Below are 17,441 nucleotides of genomic sequence, written 5' to 3' on the forward strand. Positions count from 1 at the left end.
GTCTGACAGATGAGATATCAATATCGAGAGGAGTCAGACAAGGATGTATTTTATCTCCACTCCTATTTAATATATACTCAGAGAGAATTTTCCAAGAATCCACTACAAATATCCGGGAAGGAATACAAATAAACGGCACCTTTATAAACAACATTAGATATGCAGATGATACTACTATAATCGCTGATAGTATATCAGGACTCCAAAAATTAGTAACCCAACTCACCTTATGTAGCGAATCATATGGACTAAAAATTAATACTAACAAAACAAAGCTAATGATTGTTAGTAAGAAAAATCAACATAATGAAGCTAAATTAAAAATAAATAATGCATATGTCGAGAGAGTACATACCTTCAAATACCTGGGTGTACTTATTAATGACCAATGGGATTGCTCGAAGGAAATACGATGTCGGATAGAGATGGCAAGAGATGCATTTTTTAAATATAAGAAAATCCTTGTCAATCATGATATAAACATCGAAACAAAAGCAAGGTTTATAAAATGCTACATCTGGTCAGTTCTACTGTATGCCGTGGAGACGTGGACTATTAAAGCTGCTGATATACGACGATTGGAAGCCTTCGAAATGTGGGTCTACCGCAGAGTTTTAAAAATACCATGGACTGCGCACGTGACAAACGCCGAAGTATTGACAAGAATGAATCAAAGAAGAGAACTCATAGCTACAATCAAAAAACGAAAAACCTCATATCTGGGACACATCATGAGAAATGTAAAATATAGATTATTACAAAAAATCCTGAAAGCAACAGTTGAAGGTCGGCGTACCAGAGGCCGAAAAGAGATGACTTGGCTAAAGAACATAGAAGAATGGACAAAATATAATAATTCGGCAAACCTTCTAAATGCGGCAAGAAATAGAAACACTTTTGAGATAATTGTTAATAATTTATAAATATATAGTACTAAATAATATCAAATTTAATATGTAAATAAATAAGTAAATGAAATGTACCTCGATATGTATTGTATGGTCGCTTACATTCGAAAATCGAATTAGCAAATAAAGAAGAAGAAGATTCAATGTGTACATTTGAGGGATCTTATAAATTGTGGCTATGATTTATTTAAATATCATATCAGGCCGGACTGCGTCTTCAGAAGTATGCCGCACACTTCCCATATTTGTATTATGGTATCTGCACGAATATATTGGTCTAATAAATTAGGAAATACCGTTATTGTGAATAAAATCACATACAAAATGTAAACAAGCAATTCGTTTGACATGATTTGATGTAACACCTTCTTATTCCACCATGTGTACAACCATAATCCGTAAATTCATTCTGTAAAGTCGTTGCTGCATATTCGGCGCGTGGCACTGGCGATAAAGTTTAATGCTTCTTTTTACAATGCCTACTAAGACCATTTTGTGTGGTAAATCGTTGATTGCATATTTTGCAGATATAATCTGTATCTATTGATAAGGGATGCTTATTCCGCATATGTCTTCGTAGATGACATAGATCATCTGTATAACATCTACCACATATTTCACAATTATATTTAGCAGATTTTTGAGTGGAACGATGTGACAAGTGAAAATGCTTTTCAAGGCCTTTTTGTGTGGTAAATCGTTTATGACATATTTCGCAGATATACTCTGTATCTATGGACAAAGGATGTTTTTTTCTTATATGTGCCCGGAGAAATCTAAGGTCTGTATAAGAACAATCACACAGTTCACATTCATATTTAATACGTGTTTGAGTTTCTGGATGCATCACGTAAGAATGCCTATCAAGACCTAATTGTTTGGTAAACTTTTGATTGCATATTTCACAGATATACTCTGTATCTATAGACAAAGGATGTTTATCTTTTATATGTTTCTGGAGATACGAATCTTCTTTAAAACAACTACCACATATTTCACACATATGTTCCGTGGGTGTTTGAGTTTCTGGATGCGCCTGATAAGAATGCCTATCAAGGCCTTTTTGTGTGGTAAATCGTTTATTACATATTTCGCAGATATACCCTGAATCTATTGACGAAGGATGTTTATTTCTTATATGTACCCGGAGACTTTTAGATTCCTTGTAACAACTACCACATATTTCACATTTGTGTCCAGTAGGCGTATGGGTTTCTGGATGCGTCTGGTAATAATGGTTTTCAAGGCCTCTTTGTGTGGCAAATCTTCGATTACAAACTTCGCAGATATACATGTCATTTATAGACAAAGGATGTTTTGCCCGCATATGCCTCTGTAGATTTTTCTTTTTTGTATAAGAATTACCACATAGTTGGCATTTATGTTCGGTAGGAGTTCGAGATACACGAGAAGATAAAATAACAGATTCCTCTTTATTAGCACTGAAGTTAGCCTCATTCTCATCTTCGTGAACATCCATTATTTCCAATTTGGGTAAGAATATCTGTTGAGTTGCTGTACCAGGTAGATGTTGTTGTGCAACATGTTGCTGCTGTACTTCATCATGGGTAATTACTTCCTTACGATCATCAGATTGCCATGTGGGTGATGATGGTGAATAGATGCTAGCTGAATCTTCCGTTAAAAATTCGTCCATTTCATCCACGTTCTCTTCTTTGATTATAGCAACTGTGGATTCATCGACATTCTCGGGTAAAAATTCTTCCATTTTATTTACCACATTTACATAGTTTTCGAGGTTTGTTGCATTGTAGCTTAGTGTATTTGTGTCATTGTTAGAATCCTCCGCTTTATAATCATTGGCAAAGGTTTCAGCTTTTATGGAAAAAACTTGCGACATTGTTACTTGAAATACTTTCGTTTTCAATTGAGGAAACCAATTTTACCACAAAGTATTTGGTGTGATGGCTGTAAAAGAAAAACAAAATTTTTTTTGTGTAAAGATTTTTAAAATTTTTTTAAAAACATTTCATTGTTTTTATACATGGTGGAATAAAAAGAGGTAACATCAATACCCAGCTGACTGAACTGGGCTGTAATGTTAGTGTCAAATTTCATACGACATTTTATATATTTATTTCTATGTTCGATGTATGTTAGGTATACATATTTTTTGAAGAACAAATTTTTTTCATCAGAAAAAAACTATTTCCCATAAAGAGTTCTTCGTATCATTGACATGTAACCTCCTCCAGGTGCGAACAACGTGCCACACACTAAAACACCGCCTATAGAGGCGGTACAATATTTGTTAATATGTGTGATATTTTGTTAAACTTGAAATAAAGCCCTAATAAACGTGTGCTATTTTGATTTCAAAAACAAACGATTGAAACAGCTTCTCCTTTTTCGATGAATTACCACCAATCTCAAACATTTTTGCAAGAATTCTAATCTCTGCGGGAAATGATGCATTTAGTGGAATGATACATATGGAAACATTCAAATTGAAAGTCTTACGAGTTTTCATTTATGTTTTCCAAAATATTCAATCAAATGTGAAAAAATATTAGTTTTTTTTTAAGTTATAATAATTTATAGACATTTCCTTATTTTGTTTACATTTACCGTTGACACTAACATTACAAACTAAAACAAATTTCCATGTAGCTGTTGTTGAGTTGTATTTGCTGTAGAGTTTACTTTACCTGGTTTGTTTTACCATGTTTTTTGTATTACAATTTTTAAATTTTATAACAAATTCAAGTACTTTGTTGTTCCAACATAAATAAACATTTATGGGTTGTTGTCATCTGTATCTTATAGTACGTTTATATATAACCAGATTTAACAAACCCACTGGGTTTTAAATGTCAATTCCATTACATATACGTCAAACAAATCCTGATAATAAAGGTTAATAGTCCGTTTAGACTATTCATTTTAAATCGACTCGATTTCTAAATCCAACTTTCAAATCCTAGTTGTTTATGATATAAGATGCCAGTCAGCTGATCTTTGTTTACGTATACATACGCGAATTTGCAAAAAGAATTGCTTGATAATTAAAAATGGAACGGAATACTGCACAAAATAATCTGACAAATTGCTATTAAATATGTTGTTTACAATTTATATTAAATTAAAGCTACATCCATTTTATTTTTATTTAATATTTCTATTTTTCCGCTTTTGTGTGTTTGTGTAAATAATAGGGTTATGACTTTTTTACAACCTCATATCCCTGTGTAATATTTTGATGCGCTTTTGCATAAGATTAGATAAAATCTTAACTACAAGAAGAATCGATAGAAAAAAGCTCATGCACAAAAAGCTTTTAAAGTTTTTATAGATGAGCTTTTTGGAAAACAAATTTGGAGTCACTTTAAGCACATAAATAACTCAAAACAATCGTTAAAGTCACACGAAATATCCAGACTGACATAGCTTTTTTCACACCAATTTTATCGTCATATTAGGTGTGTTCGTTTACTCAACAATTTGTACAAGTCCAGTAACTTCTTGTAATCGACTAAGGTCTTTTGCATTGTGACGTAGAGTAAACGAACAACATCCAGTAACAATTTGTACAAATTTTGAGTAAACATTATTTATACACATATTATTACATACATATAATTTTTTATCATATATATGTAGCTTTATTCCATGTATCACATAAATTGAATGTGGTTTGTGCGGGACCTTTTTCAATATTTAAATGGAATAAAAATTATTTTAGTCACTAAAAGGCAAAATATCATTTATTCGTGCAACAGGAAAAATGCATGATGCAACCTTATTTCATTTCACAGGAATTTTCAAAAAAAAAAATTAAGTGGTTTATGCCTGACCTTTTTTAATAATTAAATGGAATGAACGTTGTTATTTTTAGGAGCAAAAAGCAGTGTTGTATCTCAAAATATTTCGATTTATCATTTGATTTAAAACAAATCCAAGTTTTGAGTTGATTTAATTTTGTATGGTATATCAGGGTGCATTTCGGTGGATTATAGTACGGTTACACTACAGCTTTTTGTCGGGTTAACCCACTTCATGAGGATTTATTTGCTTAATCTGCTCAAATCTGACCAGATTTGCCATACAAAAATTAAATCCTCTCATGACTGGGTTTATTTTAAATCCGTCACAAATCCACCAAAAATACAGTGTTGTAATTGGTATTTGTGCAAAAAAATCCAACTCTACTCAAAAAGTACCAAAAGTTGCAACTGTTTTTGCAACAGAGTTTGTCTTGTTTTACACGTTTACGATTGGTCGCATGAGTTTTTTTGGAGTTAATAAAACTAAAGTTATTTGGAAATCATAAAATTATTTTTTTTCATTAGACACTTTTTTAACAAAAAGTACGATTGATACCATGATACAAAAATGTATCCCTGTGTGTAAAATATTCCAATATGAGCAAAGAGGGGACGATATCTCATACGAGAAATTGTGAAAGTGTGACACACTACTTTATTAGTCATTTTGTATGTATACGTAAACAAACATCAGCTGACAGTTTATATCCTCGAAAAACTAAGTGTAAGGCCATGTTTATATTATAGCTTTTTGCAGGGTTAACCTTCTTAATGAGGATTAATTTGACGTCTACGCAAAGGAATTGGCATTTGAAACATAGTGGGTTTGTTAAATCCGGTTATATATAAACGTACTATTACCAGCAATGATTAACCCACTGGATCTATTAAACCCAGTGGGTTAACCTTCAATAGTGTAACCGGGGTATTAAGCGGCGTACACACGATAAGTTTTTACTGTCGATTTTTCGGAAATATCGATAAATGTCAAACCGTCCAGCAACCACAAAATATTTTGTGGTTGCCTGATGACTGACAAAAATGAACGGCCACACTGGCAAGCAACCGATTATTTGAGCAAAACTGACAGTCAAAACTGATCGTGTGTACACCACTTTAAGCACTTAAATCGAGATAATGCCCTTAATCATCGTATAAGGGTATAGTCTAAACGGGCTATAGCCCTAATAAAGGTTATACCCCGTTTATATATAACCGGCTTTAACAAACCGAGTGGGTTTTAAATGTCAATTCCATTGCTTATATTCCAAACAAATCCTCATAAAAAAGGTTAACCCTGCAAAAAACATAAACAGCATATTAATCCTGCAATAAATGAACAATGAAACTTTTGGATAATTTTAAATAACATTTTTATTTAATGTGTATTTTTCAGTGATTTTAAAAAGTGTGGTTATGTTTTATCTTATGTCTGACCAGGCCGGACTGCGTCTTCACAAGAATGCCGCATTTTCCACATTTGTAGTTGGTTAGCTGCCTGTATATATCTGCCCAATAAATTGGGAATTTCCGTTTGTCATTCATTTCACATTATGTACAGTCCATGACACAATAATACAGGTACAACGACAAAAATAGCTGACCAATTGTCAAATGCAGTATTGTGAATAAAATCAGTTATAAAATGTAAACAAGCAATTCACAATAATATATTATTGGGTGCAAATTTGAAGTTTTGAATGATTTGTTTGTAACAACTTCTTATTCCACCATGGTACAGTCATAATCCGTACGTCCATTCTGTAAAGTCGTTGCTGTAGATTCGGCGTATGGCACCGACGACTCAATGTAATGCGCCTTTGTACAATGCAAACCAAGGCCAATTTTTGTGGTAAAACTTTTATGGCATATTTCGCACAAATACTCTCTATCTATAGACAAAGGATGTTTAGATGTCATATGTTTCCGTAAATTAGTATTGTCTATATAACATCTACCACATATTTCACAATTATGTTTAGCAACTGGATGCTTCCGGTAAGAATGCCTTTGAAGACCCAATTGTGTGGTAAACCTTTGATTACATATATCGCAGATATACTCTGTCTCTATAGACGAAGGATGTTTACTTATCATATGTTTCCGTAGATTATTATCTTCTGTATAACATTTACCACATATTTCGCAATTATGGTTAGCCGGTGTTTGAGTTAAATTAGCTCTATGATGCAACCAGTAAGAATGCAAATCAAGACCTTTTTGGGTGGATAATCTTTGATTACATATTTCGCAGATATACTCTGTATCCATAGACGAAGGATGTTTCTTTCTTATATGTGCCCGGAGATTTTTATCATTTGTATAAGCATTATCACACATTTCACATTTATATATAGTATTTGTTTGATTTTCTGGATGCATTCGGTAAGAATGCCTATCAAGACCGGATGATGTGGTAAATCTTTGATTACATATTTTACAGACATACTCTGTATCTATAGAGAAAGGATGTTTATTTCTTACATGTGTCCGGAGAGCTTTAGCTTCTGTATAAGATTTCTCGCATAGTTCACATTTATGTTTGATACGTGTTAGAGTGGAATGAGCCGTTTTATGTATCCGGAAAGAATGCTTAGTAAGTCCCATTTGTGTAGTAAATGTTTGATCACAAATATCGCAGATATAATCTGTAACCATAGACGTAGGATGTTTCTTTCTTATATGTGCCAGAAGATTGTTAGAATTTCCATAAAATTTTCCACATAGTTCACATTTATGTTCAGTAGGGGTTTTAGCTACGCCAGAAGATGAAATAACAGATTTTGTAGCGTTTTTATCTTCACAGGTTTTATCAGATTTGTTATATTTTCCAACTTTTTTATTTGCAACCCTCAAAGCTTCCCTAGGTCCCTGTTCATTATCATTAACTTCAGGGCCATTACTATCCTGCTCATCTTCGTGTACATCCATTATTTCTAATTTGGCTAAAGATATCTGTGGAGTTGTTGTACTCATTCGGTGTGTTTGAAGACCTACTTCATCATAGGTAATAACTTCCATACGATAATCAGATTTACATGTGACTGATGACGGTGAGTAGGTGTTAGGTAAATCCTCTGGTAAAAATTCGTTCATTTCATCCATGTCCTCTATTTTGATGATATCAATTGTGGATTCATCGACATTCTCTGGTAAAAATTCTTCCATTTTATCCAAGTCTAGTTCATCTTCTTTAATATCATTTCCCATCTGTATGAAATGTTCAAGTTTTGTTATACTGCAGTCTACTGTATCTGTATCATTGGTAGAATCTTCCTGTTTAAAATCATTGGCAAAGGGTTCAGTTTTAATGGAAACCTTTTCCGTCATCTTTAATTTGAATATTTTACTATTCAATTAAAGAAACTGAGATCTTACTACAATGTATTTTAGGGCTGTAAAATAGAAACAAAAATGGCGTACATATGTAATTATTTTTAAGTTTTTGTAACAACATTTAGTTTTTTTAAATTAATTTCCAAATTTTTTTAAAAAGAATTTGAAGCGTTTTTTATTTATTTTCAGGTCAAAATCGTTCAAGTTCAATATGGCAACCCTTAGCGAAGGTGCCAGGGTTATTTAGTATTTCCTCTCTAAGTTCGTGTTTATACAGGGAAACTTGATGGGAAAGAAAATGGAGTTTATGGGCGAGGGAGTAGAGAAGAATAAGAGGGGGTACACACACCTCTGTACTGGCAAATTCTTTTTTGTTTCGTTTTTCTTCGTATACAACCTGAAGTTGGCTGCAGATTTGTTTTTGAATTTTATTTTCTCTGTCGAGAAACAAACAACAGCGAAGACAATTGAACAAATCTTTTGGAGGAAAAACTATTTTTTTAAGCCAAAACAATTCGAAATACGTGGAAATATCAAAATTAAAATGTATGTATAAATTCTTCTACTTTATTCCATTTACGAAAAATTATAAAATTGACACAAACATTATTTGTTTTCGGCTTTAAAATCAAAAAAAAAAAAAATTTTTTGAACTTGGTTTAAACTATACATTTATGCGATGATTATGTGCATTATCTCGATTTATTTGACATATATTGTATGAAAATGACAACATAAATCTACTGGATTTGCTAAATAAATTATAGCCTAAACGAGGTAAACCTTTGAACAGCTGAAAAAACGTAATAGCCCGTTTCCACGGTACGTCGTTCGTTCTCTATTCGTCGTTCGACCCATAACTACGAATAAATTACTTATTTCCCCACACAAAATTCTATGAACGAACGACGATTTTTCTACGTTGTTCGATTAGAAATACTCTCTGAACGACGAATAAGTATGTCCCATCCCTAACAAATGAGACAATTTATCGAAAAAATTAATTATGACATGTCTAAATTCAAAATTGAAAAATTTGTTGAAAACACGAAAATTTTTAGAAAAAAGGAAAAAGATGAATGAAAATTAATAAACTAAACATTTTATATAGATGCAAAAGGAAGATGGTTGTGTTTCCTTCTTAATTCCACACACAGTTCTGGAAAATAAAGGAAATTTTGTTTATGTTTCTGTTAATTACTAATGATGTCGTGGAAACGGGTTAATTCGTGTACGTCGTTCGACAGGCGAACAATGTAAATGAAACGCTCGTGTGAACATGACATTAGAGTGTTGATAGAAGTAGGTTTGGAAATCCGTACGTTGGATACGAAAATTTCTAAATGATACCAAATTTGGTACAATTTGGATTGCTGTGATTGGATGCAGCTCTAATCCTGAAATTTGGAATTAAGATTACTGTTGGCGTATGGAATTGAGGTAATTGTGGAAATTCGTACTTATGGGTACGAATAATACTAAGGTACAAAATTTGGTACAATTTGGACTTGGGTGAACGGATATAGCTGAAATCCCTAGATTTGAAATAAGGAGTACTGTTGGAGTGTAGCATTGATAAAGTTGTGGAAATTTTTAGTTATGGGTAGGATAAGTACTAAATGGTACTAAATATGGTACAATTTGGATTTCATTGATAGATTTGGAATCGTGATATTGGGAATTAAAATTGATGTTGGAGTGTTGATAGAGGTAGGATTATAAATTCGTACTTTGGATACGAATAGTGCTAAATGGTACCAAATTTGGATTTGAGTGATCGGATATATCTGGAATCCTGAAATTTGGAAGTAAGGTTATTGTTTGAACATAGCACTGAGATAGTTTTGAAAATTTGTACTTATGGGTATGAAAAAACTAAATGGTACTAAATTTGGTACAATTTGGATTTGTATGAACGGTGAGTGAAGAATTGAGGTAGTTTTCGAAAACCCTATTTATGGGTACGAAGAGTACGAAATGATACAGTTTGGAGTTGGATAAACGGATACACCTGGAGTCTTGAGATTTAGAATTACGATTACTGTTTTTATTTTGTATTCAAGTTAGTGTAGGATTGAGACATGTCGTCGAAAAACGTGCTATAAGTGTACTAAATTTCTTGGGTGTAGGGACTGTGCTGGAATCTGTATGTTTTGGAGTTAGAGTGAGTATTGCAACGTTAATGTGTAATGTGTAAAGGTGAGATAAGGCTGATCTTTTTGAAAATCGAACTAAAAATTGTTATTTGTTTTTATACCCTTTTCGCATACGAAGTAGCGGGCACTTTGCTAGTTAAGTATAAAGTAGGTTAACCCGGCATCAAGCTCTAGTGTAACCGTGCTGGATTTAATAAATCCAGTACAAATCTCATTGCATTTAGATATACCTTTGGAGGATTTAAATTGCAGTCAGCTGATTTTTGTTAATATCACAATTACCAAGGTAACCCGGCATCAGCCCTTCTAATCCAAGGCATATTCATATAAGGTAAATAATTTACAACAACTAACAAATTTACAAAAACAACATTGTTGTTAATGAAAATTAATTGTCAAAGATAAATATTGAATAAAATTTGTTCAAGAAAAACATAAATACATTTTGAAAATCCTCTAAAATAGAATAAGTTTAAATCAAAAAGTAAATATAACGCATTCAGAACTCTCGTTGGTAATTTTTATTACAGTTTTAGGATGAAAAGCAGTATTTTATGGTAACAAATTTCGAAGTTTCAAATTTCATGAGTAGACTCTTTTACATTTTGAAAACTAAATTTCCAAAAAATAATAAGAATACAGCTGATTGTCACTTCTATAATATAATTGTTCCACAAACATCCCATAACGGACAAGGGAGACTTCTCTCATATCACTGAGTGCACCCCGATTCATATTAGCTCAATGATATGGGGCCTACTGTTTATCGCCGAGTCCGAACGGCGTGTCTTAAGACACCACTTTGTAGAGAAGTTTTACATGGCTGAAATACTCAGGAAATGTCGCCAACATTACTGAGGGGTGTTTTGCCACCGTTGAAAATTTTGGTGTTGACTGGCCTGGGAATCGGACCCACGACCTTCAGCGTGCAAGGCGGGTGTGCATACCATTGCACCACTTCTACCTTGTATAAATATGCCTTGATCTAATCGAATTTAAAGCTTCAAAAGAAGTTGTTGTAAATTGAATTCGTCTGAAAAAAACATACGGCAAATTACAAATTTATTATTTAATATTGAAAATGGGCCTGTTCGATAACTTCGCAAGTAAAAAGTATTTGCAAGTTCTTGCGAGTACTTGCAACACCTCCCAGTCTTCTTTTACTGAGCAAGTTTGTTATCGAACAGCATTTTGTAAAAGTTTGTACAAATTTGCACAAACTTTTGAGTTATCGTACAGACCTAATGCTAATCGTAAATATTAGTCTTGGTTGATTAAAATCAACTTTGTATATCAACCCAATTTTAATTTTTTCGCCTTGCTTACAAAGTTTTACATTTTAAATTATTTTTGTTGTAGTAATTCACCAATGCATCTACCTTATTTCTTGTGCCAGCTTGCAACTTTTTGTATTTTCTAGCAAAATGTTGCAAAAAAACAGAGTTGCATACGAGGATTTATGTTGGATTTAAAACAAATTCACTCAATACGAGAATTTCTTTTTGTATGGGAAATCTGGAAGATTTTCGCCGGATTTAGCAAAGATATCCTGATAATGTGCTAAATCCGGCTAATGAGATCATATCTAAATGGCGTTTAAGACAGTTCTGATTCAAAGGATTTTCAAAATGCTTTTATGTATTTAATATTTTTTGACACTTAATTTTCAAAAACAACAATGTTGTTTTGATCAATTTATTAGTTGTTGTAATTCATGCATCTACCTTATATAAATGTGCCTTGGCTATGAACATTAATTATAACGGAATTGAACTTTTTGTTAGTTTTAAAAGCAATATCGATTAACCCAATCCCTGCGGTGCCACCATATGGTACCACTTGTAAAGCTTATAGTCGTTTACTCTACAGAATAAAAAATCCACAAATTGAACAATTTAATATTAGTATTTTTCCAACTGCAAAGGAATTCCGCTACCCATTTGTTCTTATGCTTCGGTCATTCGAGTTTCACTTCATGCCCTAAAAACACGATAAAGTGAAAATTTAAATTAAATTTAAATTTTCTAAAATCTCCCGTAGGGATGGGTTAAATATTAAATAGCACAAAAGCAAGAATCTTCAAGTTTTACCACTTTTTACTAGAACAACGTTCTTTACTTCAGACAGGATACACATCATGTGAGAGCAGCTTACAACTTTTAATACTTTTCTTGATTTTACCATTTTCAAAAGTGGAGGAACAGACTATTTATTTCATCGCAATTGGAAAATTTTACTCGGAAGGGCGAAGTTAGGCAAATCCTTAATGTGCCGACTATTGGTGCACAATAAATTAACCACTCTCAGAAAAACTCAAGTTAATACACAAAATGTTAGTTTTCTTGGTTCGAAAACAATTACTTGACAAACTGTATGAATGTTCTATCCTATTCAATGAATTCTCTTTTCAAAAATATCAAAACGTTATGACAAACGCAACCGGCGTTTTTTAATAGGTTCTTCAAACAATTTCTTCCAATGTGAAACACTGTGAGAGCAAATCAAATGACACACACTCTCATTATCATCCACAAACAGTGTGCGGTGTGTTTTTACTATTCACATATGGCCTGTTCCCGTACTTTATAAAGTGGTAAAAGTCGTAAAAGTTGTAAAAGTCGTAAACGATTTTCATATAAATTTTGTGTACGGGAACGCAAAATGTGTAAAAGTGGTAAAAATTGTAAAAACTTTTTAGTTCTGGAACAGAGCTATATTTTCTTTAGCAAGACACTTCCTTTTTGGAGGGGTAAAACACTAACATACAAAAATAAATATACCTTGAATTTGATGTGAACTGATGAAGAATATTATTTAATAACAACTACATATTTATATTTAAATTATTATATTTTGTTATAAACTTCAAACAAAATTAAAAGTAAATAACGCGTTGTTCATACGGAGTGAAGAGTGGTGCCGTTCGAACTATCTTTTGTTGACATTTTAACAACAGACCGAGAGTGGTGACAGAGAGTGGAGGGTTGCCATTGAGTGGTGTGTTTACTTTTCTACAGACCACATTTATTGTCCAATCGATGAAAACAGTTCACCAGTTCTTTGTAGTGGCTTAACAAGTAATCCTACAAAAAATTTTGAAAATCGGGTCAGATTTTAATATAATAAGCTATATAAAGATCCCATGGAAACTTTGAGGCCCCAGTGGCACGTGTTAACATATTCCGATAGAGCTAAAAAACTGTGGCAATCTTAATTTTTAACAAAACTAAACCACTCTTACCCCCATTATTATAAGTATTCTTTTGTTATAGTTTGGATTTACCGAACAGATTTATAGCGTTCCGGTTAACTTAAAGTTAAAAGTGATCATTGAATTTCAAGGAGGAGCTTCTTAAAATTAACTTTCAATGTAAAAATTATATTTTTAATGCCTCCAAATTGGTTTATTTTGCGTTTTCAAATCCATCAGATAGTAAAAGAACACATGTAATAATGGCCCTTAGTGTTTATTCTAGCTCTGTTTCTTTCCGTGCAAGAATCTTCAATTGATACCAATTTTTACTCGAAAAACGTTCCTTTACTTTGACACTATGCCTTTCATATGGGAACAGTTTAAAACTTTTGCCGTTTTTACTATTTTCAAAAGTAAAGGAAAAGAACATCTATAACCAAATGCCAAATGACATAACAAAAATAAAATAATAAAGAAGCCCGAGACAATTGCCCTTTTCTCCTTTAATTTTTTTTTTTATCAGAAGCAATCAAGGCAAGCAGGCCAGCCAGCTTATGTACTCAGCCCTTAACATTTCACTTTTTTAAGGCATTTATTTGTTGTTCTAGTCCATATTTCTGATAACGGAATTTTTGCAGATTAATAATTAATTTGCAATGATAAAAATAAATGAAACACTTGGATAATGTAAATTAACAGCTTTATTTAATTATATTAATAATTCGGTCTAAATAGAGTTGTTGTTGTGCTAGTAACGAGAAATGAGAAATTTCTATTTGTCATTACACATACTGCGCAGTCATAATTTGTAAATCCATTCTGTAAAATCGGGAGCGTGGTACCGGTGATTTAGTTTAATGCAGCTTTTTACAATGGAAATCAAGACCTTTTTGTGTGGTAAATCGTTGATTGCATACTTGACAGATATACTCTGTATCTATAGACGAAGGATGTTTATTTCTTATATGTGCCCGTAGATTATGATCTTCTGTATAACATCTACCACATATTTCACAATTATATTTAGCAGGTATTTGTGTGGAAAGAACTCTTTGATGCGTCCAGTGTGTATGCATTTTAAGACCTTTTTGTGTGGTAAATTTTTGATTACAAATTTCGCAGATATACTCTGCATCTATTGACGAAGGATGTTTATCTCTCATATGTTTCCGGAGTGTATTAGATTCCGCATAACATCGACCACATAATTCACATTTATGTTTAGCCGTTGTTTGAGCTTCTGGATGCATCCGTAAAGAATGTTTAACAATGCCTTTTTGTGTGGCAAATTTTTGATTACAAATTTCGCAAATATATTCTAAATCTAAAGACGAAGAATGGTTTTTTCTCAGATGTATCTGAAGAGTTTTATCATTCGTAAAGGAACTATCACATAGTTCACAATTATGTTTAGCAGGCAAATGCTTCCGGGTATAATGCATATCAAGAGCTGTAAATTTTTCATTACAAATTTCGCAAGTATATTCTAAATCTATGGACGAAGGATGTTTATTTTTTATATGTGTCTGCAAATTTGTAGATTCTGTATAAGAAATACCACATATTTCACATTTATATGAAGATGAATTTACAGATCTATCTTTAATATCACTGACGTTAGCGTCTGTATCACCATAGGTCTCAGGACCTCTACTATCATTCTCATCTGTGTGCATATCAATTATTTCCAATTTTGGTAAGGATATTTGTTGAGTTATGGCATTGGTTGGGTGTTGTTGTGTAACAGTAGTAACTTCCATACAATCATCAGATTTCGATGTGAATGATGGCGGTGGGTAGCAGCTAGGTGAATCTTCTGGTAAAAATTCGTCCATTTCATCCACGTCCTCTTTTTTTATTACATCAATTGTGTATTTATCGACATTCTCTGGTAAAAATTCTTCCATTTTTTCGAAGTCTAGTTCGTCTTCTTGAGTATCATTTACCATATTTGTAAAATGTCCAAGTATTTTTGTATTGCCGCTTAGTGTATGTGTATCATTGTTGGAATTTTCCTGTTTACAGACTTTGGCAAATGGTTCAGTTTTTATAGAAACATTTTTCGACATTTTTTACTTTGAATATTTTAGTTTTCAATTGAGAAAAACAATTTTACTACAATGTATTTAGGGTTGGCTGTAAAAGAAAGACAAATATATCTATGTAAATATTTTTAAGTTTTAACAACAACATTTAATTTTAATTTTTTTTCACTTGCCAAATTGTTCAAGATATGGCAGCCCTAAACGATGGTGAAGGAAACGGATAAAACGATTTTCTCAAATTCATTTAGTTTTTCCTTTCATAGACTAATTTCCTGTTTATGCATTAGTTAATGTTCCAAAATATCGTAACAACTGTTATAAAGTTTTTCATTCTTTAATACTAAGTTTATTTCTTTACATTTGTGCATATTTTCTATTCTCTTCAATGAATTCTCTTTTGAAACGGTACGACAACTCTGTACCATAGACTAATAAATTCATAGACATTTATTTGCTCTCAGCATTTATCTTCGAAATTTTCGAAAATTGGTAGATGGCGTTAGTAGGTGTTAGTAGTTTTATTTAAAGTTACTATAGATTTTAAACTATTTATTCTGATAAAAGACAAAATATGGATAATCTTTGGCCAGATCTACATCCCCATGTAAACAAATTCAACAAAATATTGTAATTTACCCCAAAACATTGTGTGAAAAGATCAGGCACTGTGCATACCGGCGACACCTACAAAAAAGAAGCACACTACAACTCTCTTTGTCTATGAATTTATTAGTCTATGTTATTAGTCTATGGTTCGATAACAAACTTGTTCAGTGAAAGAGAACTGGGAGGAGTTGCAAGAACTTGCGATGTTATTGAACAGGTCTATTGTCATAGACTAATAAATTCATAGACAAAGAGAGTTGTAGTGTGCTTCTTTTTTGTAGGTGTCGCCGGTATGCACAGTGCCTGATCTTTTCACACAATGTTTTGGGGTAAATTACAATATTTTGTTGAATTTGTTTACATGGGGATGTAGATCTGGCCAAAGATTATCCATATTTTGTCTTTTATCAGAATAAATAGTTTAAAATCTATAGTAACTTTAAATAAAACTACTAACACCTACTAACGCCATCTACCAATTTTCGAAAATTTCGAAGATAAATGCTGAGAGCAAATAAATGTCTATGAATTTATTAGTCTATGCTATTGTCGCCTTTTTTCCAAACACATATTTTCTTCATAGAATTTCTTCCAATGTGAAACACAGTAAGAGCAAACCAAATGACACACACTCTCATTACCATCCACAGGCTGTGGTGTTTTTGACGTTTCATATGCTTGCTTTATTTAATAAACGATGCCGTTTTGCAATGGGGAAATACAAGAATAATAATTATAAACATACCTTGAATTTGATGTGAGCTGTGAATGAATATTGTTTAAAAACACTTATTTATTGTTAATTTATTATAATTTGTTATAAACTTCAACACAAAATTTGAAATAAATAACGCGTAGGTACGAAATGAAGAATGGTGCCGGCCAAACTACTATTTTCTGTTGTCGTTTTAATAAGAAACCCAAGTTTTGTTAACAAAGCGAGTGAGAGAGATGAGATAACATTGTTGTTATTGTACACAGGGGTGCCAAGTTGGTGGTTTTCCCGCTACTTGTGGTGATTTTTGACGTACAAAAACCACTGTTTAAGCAGGAATATCAACTGTTTTAAGGTAAAAATCGCTACAGACCTATGGTGCGTATGTGGCTGTAGCGATTTTTACCTCGGAACAGTTGGCATCCCTGATTGTACATGGTAATTACAATTACCAAGGTAGATGCATTAGCGGACAGCTGATTGAAATTGAAATGTCAAAATACACTAATAACTCGATTTGCGTTAATAATTGGTTCCGGCAAACTTCAACGCAATACGAAACAACGCAAATCAAAACACGTTTTTCCATATTTTTTAAATTTAAAATTTTTCTCGTTTTTAGACGTAAGCGTCGCCGTCTGGCTTTATTCTGACATAAGAAAAATAGAAGAATTAAGAAGGCCGATCCAATTTCGAA

The 17,441-nt window shown here is 32.5% G+C and overlaps 3 protein-coding genes across 9 annotated transcripts in view; 1 reads left to right on the forward strand and 2 right to left on the reverse strand.

Moving 5' to 3' along the window:
- Positions 1 to 17,441, forward strand: part of LOC141403759 (uncharacterized) — a 567,712-nt gene that overhangs the window by 418,095 nt on the left and 132,176 nt on the right. The window lies entirely within an intron of this gene.
- On the reverse strand, positions 1,165 to 16,913 carry LOC141403797 (uncharacterized). Its single transcript, XM_073986773.1, has 3 exons — positions 16,798 to 16,913; positions 12,966 to 12,985; positions 1,165 to 2,837 (listed from the first exon to the last, which is right to left on the reverse strand). Exon 3 carries the CDS (start codon positions 2,767 to 2,769, stop codon positions 1,366 to 1,368), a length of 1,404 nt encoding a protein of 467 aa, XP_073842874.1. The 5' UTR covers positions 2,770 to 2,837; positions 12,966 to 12,985; positions 16,798 to 16,913; the 3' UTR covers positions 1,165 to 1,365.
- LOC141403772 (uncharacterized) lies at positions 6,282 to 16,951 on the reverse strand. The gene is made up of 2 exons (XM_073986717.1): positions 16,775 to 16,951; positions 6,282 to 8,088 (listed from the first exon to the last, which is right to left on the reverse strand). Exon 2 carries the CDS (start codon positions 8,021 to 8,023, stop codon positions 6,416 to 6,418), a length of 1,608 nt encoding a protein of 535 aa, XP_073842818.1. The 5' UTR covers positions 8,024 to 8,088; positions 16,775 to 16,951; the 3' UTR covers positions 6,282 to 6,415.

Source organism: Musca autumnalis, unplaced genomic scaffold, assembly GCF_047663935.1.
Source record: "Musca autumnalis isolate F117 unplaced genomic scaffold, ASM4766393v1 scaffold_4, whole genome shotgun sequence".
Lineage (NCBI taxonomy): Eukaryota > Metazoa > Arthropoda > Insecta > Diptera > Muscidae > Musca > Musca autumnalis.

What these genes read in the sequence shown, in the direction of transcription:
- LOC141403797 (XM_073986773.1), bottom strand. Translation starts at nt 2,769, where the DNA reads ATGTCGCAAGTTTTTTCCATAAAAGCTGAAACCTTTGCCAATGATTAT.
- LOC141403772 (XM_073986717.1), bottom strand. Translation starts at nt 8,023, where the DNA reads ATGACGGAAAAGGTTTCCATTAAAACTGAACCCTTTGCCAATGATTTT.